The following is a 23,323-nucleotide window of genomic DNA, read 5'->3' as shown; positions in this document are numbered from 1 at the left end:
CCACGGAGCGGAATATATATATATATATATATATATATATATATATATATATATATATATATTCCGCTCCGTGGGGTTGTCCGAATAGCGGGTTTTTGGACAACCCCATGGAGAGAGAGAGAGATATATCTCCAGTCTTCCGTTATGGCCGACGCATTTCGGGATACTCTTATTTTGTCACAGGCATATCATGAGTCAAAGGCGAATAGCGCACCTGGATTGCTTTTTCAAGTCCCTGCCCATGTGGGCGTGGTCGCGAATGGCCTTCTGGTACTTGTGGTGCCGCTAGCGTATTCCACAAGTAAGTTGTCTTTGTACTGCAGAATTAATAAAGTTTTTAAAATCTCAAGTGGGTTGGAGGACCTCTCCGCTCGATTCATGCTGCCACAATGACTTCTCCAAACTTTTTAATACCCACTGTCTCAATTTGTGCACGCCGGTTGGTGTCACCAAGGTCCCCTGCGAAGCGGCGGGGCTCTTTCACGGCTGGGCCAGCCGTCAAAATTCCAACATACAGAGTTGCCCCCAAACAAAAGAGCCCGCACAAGTGGATCACCTTCATTCTTTAATTGGAGGTTGATAGCGTGAGGAACAGAGAACCTCCAGTCTTCCGTTATGGCCGACACGTTTCGGGATACTCTCCCTTTGTCACAGGCATATCTGGAGTCAAAGGCGAATAGCGCCCCTGGATTGCTTTTTCACGTCCCTGCCCATGTGGGCATGGCCGCAAAAGGCCTTCTGGTACTTGTGGTGCCGCTAGCGTATTCCTCAAGTGACTTGTCTTTGTACTGCAGAATAAATAAAGTTTTTTAATCCCAGGTGGGTTGGAGGACACATCCGCTTGATTCATGCTGCCACAATGACATCTCCAAAATTTTGAATACCCACTGTCCCAATAGGTGCACGCCGGTTGGCGTCACCAAGGTCCGCTGCAAAGCGGCGGGGCCCTTTCACCATGGAGGGAACCTCAAAGAGCACGCCCTAGATAAAAGGAAAGTCACACAATAAGTACCAACGGGACCGGTGTGAAACCAAGCAGGACACTATTTTGTCATAAACACCGAAAAGCAACAATATCCGTCCTGACGGGGACGGAACCGTGGCCCCGTCGGGAGATACGTGGGGACACTGATCACTATACTCACGAGGAAGGAGTGAGAAATACCCAGACAAAGGTCTGTCACAAAAAGGGGAAGATACAGTCCCATACAGACACTGGATAATGACAACGAGTATCCTGAAGAAGAATACCTGCACCGTAACATACACAAATGCAACAGTGCCTTTAGTTATGATTGGTAACTCACAATCAGTGAAACACCTGGAGCGGAACACAGAACTGTGGAATAAGAGTGACAACCCTGAACCACTAGAGTGAACCAGAAAACCTTCGTAGAGGCCAGGAACGGAAGGATCTGAATCCCTGCTCGTAAGAAGCAAAGGGACCGAAGTCCCTGCCAGGGAAGTGCATTAAGAAATAGGTCACAAGATAAAAGGCAGCAGAAACGTAGCTGGTGGAAACACCACTGCCCATAGTCAAAAAGCTCAACAGGACCTGAGCCATGATAAAATACGTAAGCACTTCCCCAAACAAGTGAGAGTAGAATGCAGCCAAGAAAGGGGCGGAGGTACACTGCCAGCACCCTGCGACAGCGTATATATCCTTTGTGTACACACATAGTGAGTCTCCACAGAGACAGGAAACATCTACGGACCATACGTAGACTATAACGCAAATCCACCAGAAGAGAACCATACCAACCCCGCGGTTCTCACTAGATGGGATGTCCTACAATAGCAGGAAGAGCATTGACAAAAGAAAAGTAGCCAATGAAGACTCCGCAGGAGCCGTTGAAACTTCCCGTGCTAGGAAGAGCAGCTACACAATAGCCAACAAGTACCCCACATAGGGTATGGTACATCCCTATAAAGCAAGGGACACCTCTTTGAGCGGAGCAGTTAGACAGAGGGATAAAAAGAAATGCAGGAACAGCTGACCAGCTGCAACAAAAGGACAAAACTGCGAAAAGCCGCACAGTCCGTCCGGGTAATAACAACTTGAACCCAGAGACTGAGCACCAGAAAAACCAGTGACAACACTGCAACAAAAAGCCAAAGTCCACAACAAGGACTACAAACCATAGAACTCATGGAAACCCAGACATGAGACTTTGAACCGCTGAGTCAGCATCTCTGTCGAACAGAGTGACCCCATCAAAGGGCAAATCTCGAGGACACTCCTGGACGTTGGCAGGAAAACAGCCATCGCACAGCCAGGTATGGCGGAGCAGAGCAACTGACCGGGCCATAGCTCGACCCACCGAATAAGTAGTGTCCATGGCCGTCCGAATTAAAAATTGCGCCATTTCTCGGCCATCACGAACCAACTATTCCAGGTCAGTCCGAGGACCCTCCGGAAGAGAGGGAAGGAGGCGCTCAACCGGGCCCCAAAGGGCAGAAGTAGCCCGTGCAAACACGCAAGACGAGTTAAGGGATCGGAGGCCTGCACTGGTGAATGCAAAAACATGGCAGCCACACAACTCCAACCATCGAGATTCCCAAGTGGGAGGGAGTAACGGAGGAGGGGCAGAAGGCAGTGAGACTGAAGCTGCCTGAATCACCAGCCCCTGAGCCCTAGGATGGAGAGACAAACAGACAGGGTTGTCTGGAGCTGGGCGATGCCGATGTGCAATAGCACAGTCCACCGGGTCCCCTGAAGAAGGCCTGGCCCAAGTCCCCAGAAGAGCGTCGTACAACGACTCGCCAAAAGGCAACAAGAGCTCCACTTCCACGGTGCCCTGGTGAAGTAAATCCAGCAAGGGATCAGAGGGCAGAGAGACTGAGGACGGCTGCATTTGTAAAATGTCCGTAGCCCTACAAACTGCCCTAGCCACCGTAGCCATTCGAGGTGGCGACAACAGGTCATACATAGTGGACGGCATGAGGCTAATCCTGCCACCAAAACATGGGGTCTCTAGAGCCTGATGACATCCAAGGCCTTGCCACTGCCCGAGAATAGGCCTCCATCTGGGCCCGAGTTGCCCCACTCCAGGAAATGGCGGGTATGTGGGGGCTAACTCCTGAGGGCCTGCGTCTGGAGAAGACCAGGAGCATCGGGCCACGCTGTTGCGTGAGGTCGGCAACCTCTGTGACTTCTTTTTCTTGTGCTTACCTGCAGCAGGAGAGTGACGTCCACGGTAACGACTCCACAACCTGTCTCGAACCGATCCCACCGCACGAGAAGGAGACCGGCGGCATGAGGACTCCGAACGGGACATCCAGGCGGACAGCAACTCCATGCGCCGTTCCCACAGAACTTCAGCTTCAGCCGGCGGCAGGCGTCACACTCCTCAGAGTTGTCGTGCTCTCCCAAACACCACATACAGATGGCATGTGGATCCGTCACGACCTCTGCCGCGTATAGGATTCACACACTTTGAAGCCCAAAGGCATCACACACTGTTCCCAGACACCAAAAGGCGTCGAGAAAACCTGAAAAACAAAAACAAGCCAGAGGTAATCGATTCTCTGGATCCGCGTTGGGACACGGAAAAGAGGAAAACCTGACGTCAGCATGCCATGGGGTTCTTATATGGCTCCATTGACGTCACTTCCGTGGACGATGTCAGAGGTACTGCTGTGGAAAAAGTTTTCCGAATCCAGTCTGACTCCTGGGGATATTCTAAGTTAAGGAATCTGCTGCTAGATGTCTCTATCAGATACTTCTCTTTACCCACATTATCTGAGGAAGCGCACCAGGCGCTGGATGCCGATCTCACGGAGGAAGAGTTGGGAGAGGCCCAGGGGTTCCTAAAGTCAGGAAAGACAGCAGGCCCAAATGAACTTCCGGTCGAGATATACAAAGGTCAGGCCTCCATAATAACGCTTTGATATGTTTTGGGAGAATCTGCTCTGCTGTACAAGTATGCCCGGGGACGCATTAACGATTTACAGTCGCTTACCTCTTTTACACATTATTGCTGTAATGTTGAAACCTCACCATGTACAAACACAAGTGATTCATGTATGCAATGGTATTTTGAGCAAAGTTAATAAAAAGAGTTTAAAAAAAATGTTGATTATCCTTAAGTTTATGAACTTGCACAGATTCACAGGGCATTCCCGATCTGAACCTATCACTTTCATCAATTTTTCAGCCTCTGTCGATAGATTTGCGGAAAGGTAGCAAAATTAGAGCATTGGCAGAATCCAAACCCTGATATAATATAAACCCTGGTGTATTCAGGGAGGACTTGGTCAGATCTCTGATTTAATGAGGATGCGTTCATAATATGTCAAAGGGGCAAGCAGATTTTTTTACAGGCCAAGTAGATTTCTAAAACACCGAGCTCTTTGTCAAGTAGATATTTTATAAAATTCTACACCTCTGCCTTATATTTAAGGTGTGTTTTGCTCATGCTGCTGACAGACAACTTGATTCAAGATTAGCTGTGCTATTCAACCCCCTTGCCAGTTGTGGTAATATGCTCTGGTCACATTTTCTTATCTGTGGTGTATTTAGATACCTGTGAGACCACAAACTTATATTTGGAAGATCAAGATACAAAATGTTTACTGTCCCTCCACGAAGTTTGGTGTTCTTCTAGAATAATATTTCATTTACACGACTTTTGGCTCCAGCACTATTCAGCATAAAGAAGTTTTAAGTCCTACTGTGTCTGAAGTTATCATCTTCTGGTGGGGAATCTGTCAACATTAAAGGCAGACTTATTTACAGGCAGGGCAGCGCTGCACACTCAACCCTACAAGTCCTCACATTCTTCTCCGGATAGGGAAGGCTGTTGCCTAGATATAGCTGGCAAGAGTGTAGACATTTTCACAGCAACTTCAGTGGAATTTGCAAATGCTTCTGTTGTCCTATCTTGTTATGATATGATTCAATGACATTTCTCTTTTGCTTCTTGGAGCGCCGAAGCAAATGCCTTTTTGAGAAAATGCACATACTGAGCCCTTATTGACACTTTACTTGATGCATCAAATGCTGGTTTTCATCAGATGCAGTCCGGTGCTTTTCGGGGGAAATATGGTTAGCTCCTCAGCACATTGTTTATACTCAAAGTACACAGTACACCCTTTGAAAGTGAGCATGTTTTTGCTAAACTCATAGACAAAGACAGCAAAGAAGACAGAACTACCCTTACAGAATATACTCCTATAAGCAAAGAGCTCCTCTAATTTCCCTCAATACAGACAATGCTATTGGCAGCAAGAATAGTAATTCCAATAGGGAAAGCAATGCCTAACAAAATGAATGTGTCGTTGTGTAACGAAACTGGTGTCCATGTAAAGCGCTCCGATACCTGATATTTTCGGGTCTATTTGTGCTATATAAAACAAAAATAAATAATAAATGTCAGTGATCAAACAGGCAGCAGAAGAAAGTACTAGGGGCCTCTTCTCCTAGAGTTCTAGACGGTTCTCACCAAACTTAACTCTTTGGCCTGCCTGTCCCCTTTTACATCCATATCGGTGGGGGAAAGATCAAGGTAATCCTTCCTACCTAAAGCAACATATGACCTCACATGGCTGGGTGCTGGTAATATGTAATATTGAGATTCAATAGAAGCCATTTCCAGATTGCGGCCACAATGTCCTAAAAATCCTCAAGACCTTCCTCGGGTAGGTGCTGGGGCCTATACTGAAGGTACCAAGAATATTATTGAAGGTTCTGCCTTGCAGAAAAAAAGTTGGGGGAATAGTGCTTTTACCTCAGGGCTCTCAATAAATTGAGCAGAGTATAAGGCTGCACTTGATGACACTAAGTCACCATCCTTCAGTCGAACAATGGGGCTGACTGTCCAGCGTCCATATACTTAATGGTGCATAATTAAACATACATAATCATTATAAACATCAGGGTATTTGAGGTTTATTGTCAGTATCTGGCATTTCCAGATCAAGACATTACTATTCGGGCTAGAACTGCACTGTAGGTGTCGACACACACCTTCATTAGGAGCTACCACTTTAATAAATACTCACCATCTTTCATGAAAGTGGACCTCATCCCACTATGTTGTTACTTTGTTATACTTAATTCAAGCATGTTAATCAATGAAAGATCCTATCTTGAAGAAGAAAAAGTTACCTATTTATAACTCCAGTTCCCTTTTTTCTTTTTAAACGTTTTTATTCACATTTTGACATTTTAATACAATACATACCCCCCCCTCCCTATGCAGACCAAGGTCAAGAAACAAATTCGGTTGAACCACCTTAAGTATATAAGTTGAAGAAGTAAACTCTCACAGCTCGCAAGATTTGATAACCAAGAAAAACAAAAGGAAAACAAAAGAATGAAGAAAGAGATTCACACATCTGCTTTCTCCTTAGGGATATTCCCTTGAATATATTTCCCTTAACTGTGGACCTCTATCCAGAGTATCAATGGTTCCCAAATCATCCTCCCTCTTTGTTATTTTTTTTGATCCCTTGTTTTTATATATGGCCATCTCCACGCTACATATGGCAAGTAATCTAGCCCTCCATTGTGGGAAAGATGGCGGTTGAGGGTCGAGCCATGCGGTGGCTATACACAATCTAAGAGCCGCCATAGCTACAAAAATCAGCCCCTGTTGGTATATTGGGTGCTCAGTTGCTGCCACTCCTAAGATCAATTCTTCAGTGGAGATAGTAATTTCTACCTGAAATATATCTGAAATGAAATTGGATACTTCTATCCTAAGGTTGGTAAGTGCTGAGCACGTGGCGAACATGTGAATATCATCAGCTGCCGCCAACGAACAGCGTGGACAAGCAGTTCCCGAGCCGCTGGCCCATTTGCCTATTTTATACGGTGTGTAGTAAAGGGCAAAAAATGTTTTGTAAAATTGTGCTTGCAATTTTATTGACATTAACGATGTTTGTGCAAGCTCTAGCGCACGATCTGGTGTTGCTTGCTGTACGGATAGTTTGGCCTGCCACCTAGCAAGATGTTTGTCTAGATCATCCGGGAGAATACTAATAAGCTCCTTATAAATTTCCCCGATTCTAGGGGTAGTTTCCGAACATAATTGATCTATTGCTACGATATTTTGAAAATTACAGCGCCCCCCCATTTTCTTTGACAAGAAATCCCTAACCTGTAAGTGCTTAAAACAATCCCTATTGCTAACATTATAGTCATTACGTAGCTCAGAGAAACTTTTCAGTCGATTTTCAATATAGAAGCAACCTAGTTGGGTAATCCCTGCCCTAGCCCACCTAGACATACAGCCATCATGAAAAATCTCTGGGAGATCGGAGTTGCCACTAATTGGAGTATAGTATGAGGAGCGTCCCAGCCCTAGGAGTTTACGGATATTGCTCCAAACTTTCCAAATTCCCAAAATGGTCTTGAGTTTTGTTTTCTTGAAAAAGTTGTCATTAATATGTCGCCATAAACACCCTTTGCTTCTATCTCCTAGAACCATTTCCTGAGGGGTCGGGATTGCACGATTACTAAAGTCGATAGCTATGAGATTTGTACAATATTTGGCCACTGTTGCCCAATAATAGATCCTAAAGTTAGGCATCGCTAACCCACCTCTTTCTTTTGGTAGCATAATCCATTTTAGTGCTCTTCGTGGTTTCTTAAATCCCCAAATAAATCTAGAAAACAGAGATTCAATGTTTTTAAAGTAGTACGGGGAAACTCAAGACAAATTGTTCTAAAGAAGTATAGAAATTTAGGTAGGATCAACATTTTCATCAAATTGCACCTGCCACCAATAGTCATGTGTAGATTATCCAATCTAATTAGATCTTTTCTGGTGCGCCCTATTAATGGATCGAGGTTTATCTGTACAATTTTGTCTACCTTGGTGCTTATATTGACACCTAGATAAGTAGCGTGTTCCACAACTCTAACGTCCTCCATCTCCACTTTTTCATTTATAACTATTTGAGTTTTCCCCGTATTCAGTTTGTAACCGGAAGTTTTGCCGAATTTTGTTGCTTCCTCCTCAACAATCTTGATAGCCTCCTTGGGGTTGGTAGTAACTAAAGCTATATCGTCCGCGTAAGCTAGGACTTTGGTTTCATAATTATTGATCAAAATAGATGGCACGCAAGGATGGCTATCAAGTTTGCGTATAAATTGATCGATGTATATCGCGAATAAGAGAGGCGAGCAGGGACACCCCTGCCTAGTTCCCCTCGTGATCATGAAACTCTCGGACATACTCCCGTTTATCACCACACTGGCACTTGGATTGACATAGAGTCCTTGGATAGCTTTAATAAATGCCTTCGTTATTCCCCGATCTGACATTGCAGCCCACAAAAACTTCCATGAGACCCTAAGACCCTATCAAATGCCTTTTCTGCATCCAGAAGAATAAGGGCCATAGGGTCTCCTGTAGTTTCTGAAGAGTCAAATGAAGAAATAACTCTCTGTATATGGTCCCTTGTTGATCTGCCGGGGATAAATCTGTGTTGTCGGACTGATACTATTTTATGAATTATAGGTGCCAATCGCCCTGCAAGGAGTTTGGAGTAAATCTTTGAGTCTCCATTAATCAAAGTTATCGGGCGATACGAGCTCATTTCCAAGGGATTTTTCTTTTTCTTCAGGAAGATCATAATCTTTGCTAGTGACCAAGACGGTGGTGGGTTTCCTCCCTGAAGTAAGTTGTAACATGATAGTTTTCATTTGTTCTGCAAACTCAAGAAAAAACTCATTAGGGATCCCATCTACACCTGCTGCTTTACCAGTGGTCAGGGATTTCATGGATAATAGTATCTAATTGGAGAATCCAATGAGTCCTTATCTTCTTGTCCCAGGGGCTCCCCTAGCTCTTCATCTAGATAATCTCTAGCATCCTCTTGCCCTCCTAACGGTTCCTCGTACAGTTCTAGATAAAACATTTGAAAAGCAGTTCTAATCTCGAGTTCTTCTAGTCTTAATTCGCCATTAATATCATTTATAGCTTTTATCATATTTCCCGTCATCTCCTCCCTTGTGCGAACAGCCAGCTGGTGCCCTACTTGCTCGCTGAGTTCATAAGTTTTTTCTTTGTAGGTCATAGCTTTAGTGATCGCTTTTTCCGTAAAGATCTCAAATATCTTATTTCTCGCGATTGCAACTTGCGCTAATCCCTCGGTACCCTGACCTGTTTGTACAGCTACAATCAGCTCTGCTTCAGCTTTATTCAGATTCTGATGTAAAGAGGCTAGTTGTTGTTTACCTTTTCTATTAGTGCGTACTGAGAATTGCAGTGTCTCCCCTCTGATGCCAGCCTTCATTGCATCCCAAACTACTTCGACAGGAGCACTACCCATATTTATTTCTAAGAAAGATGGTAGCCACTCTCTCATAAGAATACGGTACTCCTCATTTCTTAAGAAGGCTCTTTCAAAATTCCAAAGGTTTCTAGTACGGATAGTACTACTACATGCAATATTCAGTTCTAAAGGGTTGTGGTCGGATAATACCCTTGGAAGCTTCCTTATAGTGCAGCTATTCCTAATTGAATTCGATAGAAGAATATAGTCTAGACGGGTATGACGAGAATGGGGATGGGAAAAGAAAGTATATCCTTGGTCCCCGGCATGACCTAATTGCCATCCATCTAATAGGCCATGCCGTTCACACAAATCTTTAAACGCTCTAAAGACTTTAGGTTTTCTCCCTTGATAGTTAAATGCAGGGCCCGCAGTCCAATCTCCTGGTAGGTGAAGGTTTAGGTCACCACACACAATAAGAGGTAAGGGCCAATGTACTAATTCATTAGAAATGCTTAGTATGGTATCAAGGTCATCCCCCAGATTCCCATAAGCTGTATATAAGGTCACCGTGTTCTGCCCACTATTGTATCGGCACTCTGTAATGGCCCATCTCCCAAACTTGTCTGCAAGTGATTGACTGAATTGTAAGCCCCCTCCTTTAGCAAGGATGGCCACTCCCTTAGTACGAGTTCTCTGAGTGGATGTAGCTATAAGTTGGAACCCCAGGGATTTTAGCAGATGTTGTTGGCCTCTCTCTATATGGGTCTCTTGTAAGCAAACTATATTGGCCTAAATGGCATGGAGACCTTCTGCTACAGTTTGCCTCTTTTTTAGGTCGTTGAGGCCTCAAATATTTAAGGATACAATTCGTAATCTAGCCATCTATCTTATGAATCTTTCGTCGAGTAAAAGCAATAATAATTATTTTTAACCACCATACTCGTCCTCCGTGGGCCTTGATCAGTTCTTTAAATCCTACTGGCAAATTTGCTTCTTTTAAAGTACTAAAGGTAATCTCTTCACTGATTGTCTTCCCTTGGTCTTCCCCCCATCCCATCCCTTCCCTCCCTTCCACCTGCTTGCCCACCCCCCCACCTCCCCTTACCACCCTATGAGGCATCCTGGGTCCTGGAGTACCCAGGTATGGGCGTTGGTATAATCAGTGCGCCTACGCTTGCCCCGTGGCCTAATCATATATACCCTAGATATATCGACTGGAAAGCGGTAGATGGTCATTTATCCGTTCAGCCATTTTGTTGCATATTATAGAACAATGCCAAATATACCAAATATTAATATCATATTTGATTCCCAAGTTGTTCGTTTCCCATCCTCATCCCTTTCCTAGGGTGTGGCCCCAAACATTTACAAATTCTGCGTGCTAAGCAACTTTACAATTTTTTATTTTTTATTGGTACCGCAGTGTCAGAGTCTTTGGGTTTCTACTTTCAATTAGGTCCTTCTTATTTGTCATTATTTTGTTTTGCTCTCTCCGATATTTCCTTCAGGTACGCCTCCGCCTGGATTTCACTTGAGAAACTTCGTGTTGCTCCCCTGAAGTTAATTTTTAAACGTGCTGGATCTTGCAAATAGACTGAAGCTCCGATTTTTTCAAAGGGAGTAAAGAGTTGTTCATTCGCCATCTGCGTTCAACAGTTGCATGTGCAAAATCAGGTCTAACAAAAAACATGAAACCCTTATGTTCTCTTTTACTAGTAGGCCTAGCCAGATCATATATAGCTTCTTGTAGTGTGAAATTCCCAACATTAACTAGCATAACCCTCGGGTATTGAGGCGGTTTGTCAGAGCGTTTCGGTAGAGTAAGAGGAAATCGATGGGCCCGTTGAATTTCTCTGTTCATATCCCACGAGCTGAGTTCCGGAAATGCAGACTTAAGAAGGTTGGACATGTAGCCTCTTGAGTCGCTTCCTTCTGCGCCCTCAGGAATCCCTAAAAACCGCAGATTATTTCTCCTGGCTCGATTTTCATGGTCTTCAACCTTGTCCATTAAGTCTTTTATTATTCCCTCTTGTTCCTTTGCCTGAGATTTAAGCTTGCCAACATCTGATTCTAAATTTTTTGTACGAGCTTTAGCACAGCTCATTCTATCAGAAATCTCCAGACAGGTATTCCCCACTTTGTTGATAGCACCCTCAAGTTTTGAATAGCCACATGGTTCCGTTGGCTATCTTTTTTAACGTCTTTGTGAAAGATCTTAATTGAGCTGAGGACTTCCCTCAGCGAAGGCTCTGTAGGCGGTCCCGTTCCACTACCATAGCTCTTTCGCATTCGGCCCCTTCTTCTTCAGGTTCGTCCATAATGTTCTGACTCCATTCAGGTTCAAATTTTGATTTTGGGTGGGAGCTCTTGCGAATAGATTTAGTTCTACTTGAAGTTTGCTCCGTATTACTTCCTGGATCTGTTGTTTCCTCGGAAATTAGTTTAGGCTGCCTCTTGTTTCTGGTTCTTTTCTTTTCAAGCTTTTTTCTGGGCGTTGTGCCTTGTCCTGATTCATTCATATTTTTTGGATCCATAAAGTCCGATGCCTCCGGAGTTGGACCTTCAGATTTAGGGTCTTCGCTTGCTTCACTCTCCTCGCTTGACTCGCTGGAAATGGAAACACCTGTTTCGTACAAATCCGAGTCTGATCCTTCGGAACTTACATCGTTAGGTGGTTGGGGAGTTACCCCCGGGGGGTGTGTTTGCATCCCTGAGGAAGCATGGGCATAGTACGTAGCCCGTCCTTAGTGAGTGGGCTAAATAAGTTGTATATCCTGGGCTGTGAGTCTATCGAGTGTCCGGATGATTTGGCCGCTGCTTTCAAGTTTTTTATAGTTTGCAGTCTTTTTTGCCTTTTTCTCTAATAGCTCCAAATTTTCAACATCTTCTGTTTCCTTTCCCAGTTCATCTCCTTCTCCGTCCCTTTCCTTTTCCCCTGAACATTATCTTTGTTTATCTTTATCTTTGTTTGCATTCTTTTCTGTGTCACTGTTTTTGGTTTTTATGTCCTGCTTTTTAGCTTTTACGTTGCCATCATGTTTCCCCTCGTTGTTTTCCTTTTCCCTAGACCCCCTGGTTTCTGGTCGTCTTTGCGAGTCTCTTGCCAACTGTGGGCATTGTTGGTTTCGCGTACTTTTTATAATTCCCTGGCTCTCTGTCCTCTCTGATTTCTCTGACTTCTTCTCCAAACTTTCTTGCTTCTCCGTGTCCTCAAACTGAGTCAGATGTGTTGTATGTATGACTTGTGACTTGTGCCTTGTGGGGGTTGTAGATTCAAGGGGTCCTGTATGTCTGGTGTAGATTTTTCTTGGGTAAATTCCTGAACCAATAAGTCGTTTGCCGGGTCCTCTTCTCCCTTCCCTGAGCCCGTATTATCGGCCATACCCAGTGCCTGTGCTGATATGAGTGTCTGTAGCAGCGGTAATAGTATTGTCCGTGATATTAACTGCCTTGACTTCGGTGGTGGTTGTCTTAATGCCTTTTGTCTATCTTTATTGGTTTTTTTCCCCTGTAATTATAGGTACAGATCTATATCTATATGATCTTTCTCGAGCTGCCCCTATTTCAATTCCAAATTTCGTTTCAATAACTAATTTTATAGCAATTTGTGCCACACTTGCGGCAGCTTCTGATGTGTTGGCGCTTGCTCCCTTGACTGTTAATCCTTTTTTAATCTCGGAGGAAGAGTCCGTCACCCTTGAGACCCAGAAGACACTGTAGACCCTGGAGACCTGAAGCGAGCTCACAGAGTACACAGAGATGAAATCAGCGCTGGGGGAGGAAACTGAGAGGAGCTGAGAGCGACGGAGAGAGCCTTAATTTTGAGCAAAACCCCTTCAGTGATCACAGAGATTACGCATGGTAACGGACAGCCCGGTAGCTGAGACCTGGGTGAAGTAGTTCGGAGCAGAGCGCAAAGTAAGACAACCACTTACATCACGTTCACAGCCTTAGCTTCAACTTTACCGCAGCGAAACCGGCAGAAAACCTAGCGTCGAAGGCTTTCTCCGGCCGTCATCATCGCTCTGCTGATCTGTTGCTGCCTGCTGCTTGTCTGGCTGTCATTTCATCGGCGGACACTGCAGGACGTGCTTAAGGAGACGCACGTTGCACGCTACTCGATACACGCTGTTTGAAGGAAGGCCACTGTCATTGGCTGGCTGGAGAGCCAAAAACTAGGCAAAAACCAAAAACTAGGCAAAAGCTAACAGGACTATTGGCTACTGACAAACTGCGGCCAGCTTGCTAAGAAATAAGAAAGTAATCAACATCACAAAGGCCAAAAGGAGAAGAAGAAAAAAAGGGGAAAAAAAAGACAAAATAAGCAGAGCTGGGAGAAAATCGAGCTGGAAGTCTGGAGCTGGAAGTCTACAATTGAAACCGAATTGAGCTGAACCAACCTGAAAAACTGAATACTACTACTACTATATTTATATCTATACCTGAACCGGAACCTGAACCTGAACCTGAACCTGAACCTGACCTCGAACCTGAGTTAGAGCCTGAGTCAGGCAAAAAAAAAAAAGATAGAAAAGGCACAAGAATACAAGTAAATATAAAAAAAAAAAAAAAAACTTCATATGAGGCGCTGGGGGCTAATTGGGGCAAGCTTCAAGCAACGCGTATGACCCACCCAATACCAGCCCAACCAGACTTTCACCCTGCATACCTGAAACATCTCAAAAGGACGGGTCCCTCCGAGATTTAAAAAGGATATAACTCCAGTTCCCAAGAACTAATGTTGTTCATAGATTCACATACAACCCTCTCTTCCAAGCGTCCTTATCTTACACGTTCAGAAAAACTTAACAATTGTGCTTCTGAAAATGGAGCTATGTGCGCCTATTCATCATATTGGCTGATGGTCGAGCTAAAAATGAGGAGGCTGTGCTACAAATAGTCTTTGGCTGTTTCACTGTTGTTTGAGCATATATGTACACTGCTTTAGTAACATTAATTACCAAGCCTGACTTCGAAGAATAATTGAAGCATGTGAATCTCTGGAAGGTATTAAGGATAGAGAACTGTAGTTATAGGTAAGTACATTTTTCTTGTTTGCAATCTCACAATATTTGTATTTAATATACTGTATATGCTTGATTTAAAGTGTATTTTGTTTCTATTCTTCCTAGGTTTCTGTCAATTACCCTCAGCTCATCTTTGAGCCAGATTTCTTCTTTGCACTTGGTTCTCCAATTGGAATGTTTCTCACTGTTCGAGGACTGAAAAGGATTGACCCAGACTACAGGTTACCTACATGCAGAAGCTTCCTCAACATTTACCATCCCGTACGTTATTCAGGCAGCTGAACAGTTTCACAATTAGTCCCTTGCTGGGAAAGCATCTCTCACCCTTGGTAACTCAATTCAAACCATTACCAACATAACCCAGAATGTTATGATTCACACTTTTTAAGAGAAATGCTGAGTTTAACTTAGATCCTGCCTTTCTTGAAGGGTTCGATTTGAAAGTGATTCTCTTATGCTGTTTAGCAGTCAGTTCAAAAGTGTTTCAGTGCAGTGACACAAAGTAGCTGTGGATTTTTATTATTGATGGCAGTGTGACTTCGTATTTCAGAAAATATAAGACCACAAACCAATCTTGTACGAAAACAGAAATACAAAATAAGAGCATAAGAAATTGTGTTCTATACACATTGTTCCCTCTGTATTGTTTTTAATTCAAGCTAACAATCACAGATTTAGGACAGCATCAAACACATATAAAGAAATGCTTGAAATTGTTAGTACTCTAAATTGAGAGTTGCTAGTGTCATAATTGTGCTCCCGCCTTCATCAGCTGCTAATAGACTCCCATGCTCTTTATTGGTCCCCTCTCCGACTCCCCCCTTCTGTAGATCCCGATATCTCCCCTTCACCTTCAATTTTAATGAAACAGTACATTTTTCCAGCAAAATGCTTTTTCGCTTCCTATTTTGATACTCAGACCGCACTTGACCCAAAAGACTTCCAACACTAGACGGAATGTGTCCCACTGGCACCAAATAAGTTCCTGTCCTTGATTTCTTCAATGAAATCCAGCCCCCCTATCCGTGAAATGCATCCTGTGCTGGTCATTTATTTGGATTTTTTCAGCAATCTTGACTAGTGAAATGCTTCTATTTCTTCAAAAGTGGTTCTTCACGAATGGAAGAAAGTATTTGTCACATATTTACAAAAAAGGCGGCAGATTGCAGTGCTATGAATAACTGCCTCCCCGTTCACAGCTTCCTGTTCCATAAAAGTACAAGAGAAACCTGTGAATGGGCATATATCTAATTTTCCTCCTAAAAGAAATTCCTTAGATCCAACACAATCCGGAGTGAGACAACTGCACAGTGCAGAAGTGGTTCTGGTCTGCATAACAGATGAACTCTATTGGATGCCTGATGAATGCGGCAGACAGCACTGATTCTATTAGACCTCTCTGCCAATTTTGATCCAATCTCTTATGATACTCTTCTAATCTGCCTATATGAATTAGGGAACGAGAGCAAGTCTCTGTTCTGGCTCGTATCTAGAAGACAGAATTCAAGCATCAAATTGTTTTCTATTCTGCATTTGAGCGTGCAAACCAGGGGCGTTCCCCAGAGCTCATCAGGAAGCCTGATATTATTGAATATTTATGTCTCCTGTGTGGCCCACCTGATGAGGACATATAACTTTACTTTTGGACTTATGCAGAGGAAAGAGAAGTTTAAAATCTGCTTGGCTGCAGTAGTCCCATCAATAGAAAAGATTGCCACGAAGCTAAGTTCTGGTGAGATGCACATATTTATGCTAGGAGGTTTTCCAAAAGCTTGGACCAATGATTAATGGCGCATACATCTGGGTACTCTACCTAACCCAGTTTATAGGTGAAAAACCTAGGGATCATGATCAACAGTCATTTATTCCAGATATTAACAATACAATTTCTTCGTCTCTTTTCTTTGTCTCTTTTCTTTATGATGTTGCTGTCCAAAATCAGTCCAACCCTCCTGAGCATTGTCGGAATCTGTAGTCCAAGGTATTCTTTCTCAGCTGGACCAGAGTAATGTGTTATTCTTGGCGTTTCCTTAGTACTAGTTGTCTAAATTACAGCGGTTACAAAATCTAACTGCATTCCTTATGTTGTCCCCTGCTACATGTGTTCATATTTCCCCTGTACTGAGGGTTGTTTATTGGCTCTTTATTATCAAAAGAATATTGTTCAAGACTCTCTGCATTGTCCACCCTACATTTTATCAGCAGGGAGTCCTACCTACTTACAAGTGAAAAGGTACAAATATATTCCAATTAGGCACATAGTGGTAAGAGCAGGTGGGCACTCCTTTGTTCATGTTGCTAAGAAACACAGTGCCTTGCCATCTTGCTTAAGGATACACACACACCATTTTGCAAAAATATTACTTTTAGTCACTTCCCCGCAGTGTTGTTAGTCTTCATATCTAATCCCAGGACACCGTTGGGTGTTCGTACACTTTTGAAATTTTGTAACTCAACATAGAAGAGGGTACAGTGCTGGGTTGAAGCCAAAGTTTTAGACACAGTTTCAGGGAAATCATAAATGTCATATTTCAATGGCATTTTTATGACTGCTAAGGAAACTGTCTTATCTTTGACAGCATTCCACAGCTTTTATTGCTTTTGAGGGAGTTATTTCATGGTTTGCGGAAAGGAGACTTGAACCCCTTGTGAGACGGCTAATCTGTTGTTCGGCAACAACTATATCATAACTTGTGTTGAAGCCATATTTCTCAAAGTTTAATTTAATGTCTCAAGACAGTCTTGTGACTGTTAAAAGTAAGAATTCATAACATCAGTAGGGGAAACATCAAGACATGCATGAGAGCAATTTCATGACTAGCTGTCATTTTTTGTGTGCAAATTGATAGGGAATTCAAAGTTCATATAAATGCAGTAATGTAAAATATACTGGAAGGGTGAGAGAGTGGCTAAAGAGATTTGTTTATGCTTTACCTAACTTTGACATCCCCCTTTCTTGTAAGACTCAGTTTAAAAAGCATTTACAATGTAATTGGTCTCGCATTTGCGAGGGTTTAAGCTATTGGCATTTTAAATGTCAAAGCCTTTTATTTCTATTTGATAAATAACACATAAATAAAAGGCATTGTCAATTACAATGCCAATAGCTCAAACTCTTGTAAATGCGAGACTTATTTCATTTCAAAGAAGCAGCCACCATTGTCCCGGGCTGCTTGGAAAGTGAAAGCGTGCATGGCATATTGCAGGAAAGCATGTTGTGCCTGCAGATAGAGAAACTCATTCAAGAAAATAGTTTTTACAGACTAAATAAGACATGCGGTGTAATAACAGAAGTAAAAGAAAAGGGCCAGTCATCATGGGAGGTTACACATGAAGACATAGCGGTATTAAGGAGGGACTAAAAAAGGGCCAGTCATCATGGGAGGTTACACATGAAGACATGGCGGTATTAAGGAGGGACTAATAAGCCTATTGACAAATCAGAAGCCAGCATTTACAAAACACAGTGACACAAGCTAATGAAAAATATGGGCTGAGAGTGGGCGGAGTTTCAAGTCCGTACTGGAATGCAGCATGCCTTGCAGAGCAGCGCATGGGCTGCCCGGGCTCAACCTAAAAATTATTACATTTAAAACTGAGTAAAACAAGGTTGTGTAAAATATAATAATTAAATACCCTAATAAGGTCAAAAAAACAAAATGGAAATAATAGATAAAACTATATATAGGGGGGCGTGGCCAGGCACGCGATGACGGCAGTCGCACTAGGGTAGAGCTCCGCACCGGGCTCCCCTTCCCTGGGATGATTCTCCGTCATTTCTCCAGGCACCCGCCCGAAATCGCAGGCGGAGCATTACACAGCCATAACCGACCCATTGGCCGAATTTCAACCGGAGGGACCGACCCGGTCAGCACCGACTTTTCCTGGAGGCCTCCTGCGGGGCTCCCTGCAGCTTGGACGGCAGAGGCTACAACGCGAGGCCGCGGTCTGAGCTGCCGCACGGGCCCACACATGCGGCCTGCCGACTGATGGACTCGGCCTCAACGCCTGCCAAAAACGGGACCGGGAGACCGTCCGGCAGCCCTGAGTTGATGCCAATGATGTTTCGGAGAGGTAGTGGACAGGCAGAAAGCCTAAATTGAACACCGAAGACCGGATCAGCTGCAATCGCCCGCTGCGAGTGAAGGGGAGGGCCGGAAAAGCTGCCACCCAACTACCAACTGCCGTGACCGGCAGCGACGCGGCCTCCCAGGTCACTACCAGAAGCGCATTACCGGGTCTGCAACACTGGAGGGGGGGGGGGCTCCCCGTCGCGACTCGCCGAGCACACGCGACCACGAGGCAAAGACTACCAGCACTCACAGATGCCGCCGCTGCGTCGGGGGGCACAGCGGAGACCCTGATATGGGCGCAAATGCCCGCACCGGGACAGCACTAGAGACTCACGTGAGCACCGTTGCAGAAGCAAGACACGAACTCTGCCAGCAGGGACACTTCCTGTGACCAATCTGCATGGGCCCCCCCTCCGGGACCCTTTATGACCGGCAGCCGGAAGGAAACGCTTACAAGGGCCGCCATTGCGGGACTGGAATTGTGGTGACTACGTGGGGCGCAGAGAATAGGCGCCGGACCCGGTGGGGCACATAGTGCCTGGAGAGACCGAGATGCCACTGGGACACCATCCTTGAACCAGGTGAGAGTCAGGCCCCCCCTCAAGGCACTTCGGGGAGAGGAGACACCAGAGCCCCGACGTGGATCCCCCGCCCACCACGTAACCAAAGGACCTGCTGCTGGCCGAAATGCACGCTAAGGCAGAGCTGACGAATGGCGCCTGCTGCCGCCACACCTGCCTGCTTAGAAGAGCGACACAGTCGACACGTGTGCCACCGACTGGCTGACTGCGCTGGGGCTATCACGCACCCCATCGCCCCGCTGACCTCGGACAACGTAATAACCCCGCACGATCACGAGCCGAACGCCAACTCACCCTCCTGAGAACCCGGCGGGACTAATAGCCACGTAGCCCTGCCCATGTCCGGAGGGGTCAGGACGCGCACCAGGACTGGAGGTGCTCCGCCGAAAGACTGATAAGACGCTAAGGAGGATGGATGCCGACCAGGTGACCACGAGACTGGACAGTGTGCTCGCTGCCATGGAGCGCCTGGAAGAGTCACTCCAATCGACCAGAACTTCGCTGGAGACTAAAATCGACAGCGTCGCCATAGATCTCACCCACCTGAGGGATGATCACAAGAAACTGGCAGACCGGACCAAGACTTTGGAGGGAACTGTGGCGGAACTTGAACCCCGAGTCACCCAAAGAGATAAACAAGTGCAGGACCTCCTGATCAGGGTGGAATTCCTGGAAGACCGCGCCGAGGATGCGGAAGGGCGGGCACGACGAAACAACATAAGACTCGTGGGAATCCCGGAAAAATGGGAGGGTAACAACCCAGCCCAACATGTAGAAGACTGGCTAAGAGACCTACTGCCAGAAGACACACTCTCGCCTTACTTCGTGGTGGAACGGGCGCACCGCGTACCCACGAGACCGCTTCCCACAGGCTCAAACCCAAGACCGCTGCTCCTTAGGATACTGAACTATCGGGACAGAGATGCGATCCTGCGGGAAGCCAAAAGGCTTGGAGAGATTCGCATAGACAATGCCACAGTGATGTTCTTCCCAGACCACACCATCCAGGCGCAACGTCAAAGGCACTCTTTCCTGGAGGTAAAGCGAAGGCTCCGCACAGCAGGACTCAAATATTCCCACCTCTTCCCCGCGAAGCTACGGGTGGTGGCGCAGGACAAGACCTACTTCTTTAATAACCCTGAAGAAGCAAGCGCCTGGCTCGACGGCGGCACGGATAAGGCACCCAGGCAAGCACAGGGCTATGAGACGAGGCCACGGGCACGTGGATCGAGATGTCGTCGTAAGAACAGGGATCAGCAGACCCGTCGCCCGGAGGACACAGCACGCCGCTCTCCGGCGGCAGATCAAATTCTTCAGGAGCAAAGAGACGCACTCCGAAGGGTCTCACAGCTAAGCAGCTCACCGACGTCGGAAGCCGCACAGGGCACCAGCCCGCGTATTGTCCCAAGCGACGATGAAGCCATATACGGAATACGGGACTCTCAGCTTTCGGTGGACTTGCCGGATATCACGCCACAGACAGCTGACCTGCTTCGTTGAACTTACGCAGGGAGTCCTAGTAGGAACTGCTATGACGGCGGGGACAGTGGGGGGGGCCAGATGGATGCTGAGATGCCGTCGGAGCTTGGTGACGCCGGGAGCGTCCCCCCGCCCCTAAGATGGACGAAGGAGCACCGACGCAGTGAGTATTGCCCCAATTGCATGGACGCTGGATAGGTGCTGTAATGGTGGGGTCGCCCTGCGGCCCTCCCCCCTTCCTCCCCGCTGCCTGCTGGCCCTAACACACAGGGAACTGACTATGCCTGAGGCTTGGGTGGTGAGACCTACTTTACTTTCCCCCTACATGGCGGGCTGGACTGAGACCCCTGCACGACGGACAGCGCCATTTCCCTGCACAACGACTTTGGCTGCAAGACGCATATATCATATAGCCCGGGGAGGGACCTCGATCTCCTTCCTTATCCAAATAAACAAACTGCCAGGACTGTGACTAGCACATGGTACCCCCTGGACTTGAACGGTTGTCCCTCTCAATTGAGAGTATGGACGGTGGCATGTTTCGCTACTGCCCTTTTGGCATTCAATTATGGTTCATCTGCAGTTGGTTACCTTTGTTAACTGTTTATCCCCCCCTTTTATGTATTCCTGGGTTGTGTTGAGTGTATCAATGGAAATGGTCATGGTCATACTTGGAGGGGGGTGCACTGGACCCGGGACTGGCTGCTGTGTATGGAGCGGGGGGAGGCGGCTCGAATTGTTAAAATGTCTGCGATAAAAATCTGCACCTGGAACATCAGGGGCATGCACACGCCAGCGCGCCGTTACCAAATATTCACCTACTTGAAAAGACACCAGATTCAAATTGCACTCTTACAGGAAACGCACCTGAACAAGACAGAGGTAGCCGCGCTGCGCCGCAGGTGGAGGGGGCAACTGCATGCAACCGAGTACTCCTCATATGCCCGAGGGACACTACTGTGGGTGAAACCGGGCACTCCCTTCACTATGACACACTCCCACATTGACCCGGAGGGCAGATATGTGTTGGTAAACGGCCGCATTGATGGGCAGCCCGTGGTCCTGGCATCCATCTACTCTCCCAACACGGATCAGGGGGACTTCCTGGCACACCTTTCAGAGAAACTGGCACCTTGGCATGGAGTCCCCTGGATTCTCGGGGCGACTATAATACAGTGTTGGATGTTACACTAGATCGCTCAGCCCCACCCCGGCCTGATGCAACATCTTTGGGAGCAATGAGGTCACTCCTCCAATGGGCGACACAGTGGGACTTACAGGATGCATGGCGCGCCCATAATCCTGTCACCAAAGTATACTCCTATTACTCGGGAGCACACACATTGCATGTACGCCTAGACAGATACATGGTGTCGTCGGAACTACTGCCACATATCACGGACTCTCAGTACCTTGGCCGAACACACTCAGACCACAACCCACACACGCTGGAAATAGCTTTGGAACGCCCACACCCGCCCATCCCCACATGGCGTTTACAACCTGCCCTGTTACTAGATGCTCCCTTCAGAGACTCCCTACAAGCTTGCGTAGCACAATACTTCACAGAAAATTCAGGCACAGCGTCCTCCCCACAGATTGAATGGGATGCCTTCAAAGTTGTAGTCAGGGGACAATGCCTGTGCACACAGGGGAACATGCGGAAAAAACTGGAGGTTGACATACGTCGGGTAGAAAGTGACTTGCTCCGCCGGGAACAGGAAGCTGTGGCAGGAGCGGATGACCAGCTGCGCGAAGCCCGTGAAGAGCACCCGGCACTGCTGGAGCGCTTAAACCACCTTAATTACGCAGCCCACTCAGCGCGTGTGCATCAATATAGTGACAGACCCGGGAAATTGCTGGCCTGGCTAGTCAAACAAGAGAACCGTACAGCACCAGTGTCTGCCATCCGAACGACTGAGGGGGAGGTAGTGTATACTCAGAGCAAAATACACCAAGCCTTTGTGCAACACTACCAAGTACTGTACAGATCGCAGCTGGGAGTCACATCAGAAGCTATCGCAGACTATCTCACAAATATTCAGCTGCCATCCCTTACGAATGCACAACAGGGGGACTTAGAGGGGCCGTTCACACCGGAAGAGATGCGCGAAGCTATTTTCGCCCTTTCTCATGGCAAATCACCCGGCCCAGATGGCCTACCTGCCAAATTTTTCAAAACGTGCTCAGAAACCCTGGTTCCTAAACTGCTCAAAATGTACAATGCTGCAATAGATGACTCGGCACTCCCGGCCACACTCAATGAAGCCACCCTGGTCTCGCTCCTGAAACCCGGTAGGGAAGAAACATGTATGGGCTCCTACAGGCCTTTAGCAATGCTAAACACCGATTATAAAATTTTCACCTCTCTATTAGCCCGGTGTTTAGCTACTGTGGTCCCAGCTCTGGTCCATAGTGACCAAAATGGCTTTGTACCTGCGCGAAGCACCTCTCGCAACATCCGCCGCCTCTTCCGAGTACAGGAAGCCGCCGCGTTACCCTGGCCGGGATCGGGATGTCTGGTTCTGGACCTTGAGAAAGCCTTTGACTCCGTGGAATGGCCCTACCTCAGGGCGACACTAGAAAAATTCGAACTGGGTGATGCATATATTGACATGGTTGGGTTACTTTATCAAAGGCCCAGCGTGAGAGTACCAACGGGCGGACTGCTCTCGGAGACAGTGCAGGTGCGCAGAGGGACTCGACAGGGCTGCCCCCGTCGCCCCTTCTCTTCTCACTAGCCATGGAGCCCCTGGCGGCCCTGTTGCGGACGAGAGGAGTGGAATGGGGGATCCCGCTGGCTGACGGCATGCATATAGTCTCGCTTTACGCGGATGACCTACTTCTGTACATACGTGACCTCGCTGATGTGCCGGGCTCACTGTCGGACATCTTCCAGACGTTTGAAGAAGTGTCGGGACTTAGGGTCAACTGG

General features: G+C 46.4%; 1 protein-coding gene across 3 annotated transcripts in view; it reads left to right on the top strand.

The window, feature by feature from the left end:
* DDHD2 (DDHD domain containing 2) overlaps positions 1-23,323 on the top strand; it is a 589,722-nt gene that overhangs the window by 508,432 nt on the left and 57,967 nt on the right. For all 3 annotated transcript variants that reach the window (XM_086949921.1, XM_086949922.1, XM_086949920.1), the window contains one exon: positions 14,361-14,516. In XM_086949921.1, the coding sequence (XP_086806047.1) occupies positions 14,361-14,516 (156 nt within the window). The remainder of the gene's footprint in view (positions 1-14,360; positions 14,517-23,323) is intronic.

Source organism: Lissotriton vulgaris, unplaced genomic scaffold (genome assembly GCF_964263255.1).
Source record: "Lissotriton vulgaris unplaced genomic scaffold, aLisVul1.2 SCAFFOLD_415, whole genome shotgun sequence".
Classification (NCBI taxonomy): domain Eukaryota; kingdom Metazoa; phylum Chordata; class Amphibia; order Caudata; family Salamandridae; genus Lissotriton; species Lissotriton vulgaris.
The sequence above is the reverse complement of the archived record's forward strand: the minus strand, read 5'-3'. Positions and strand labels throughout refer to the sequence as shown.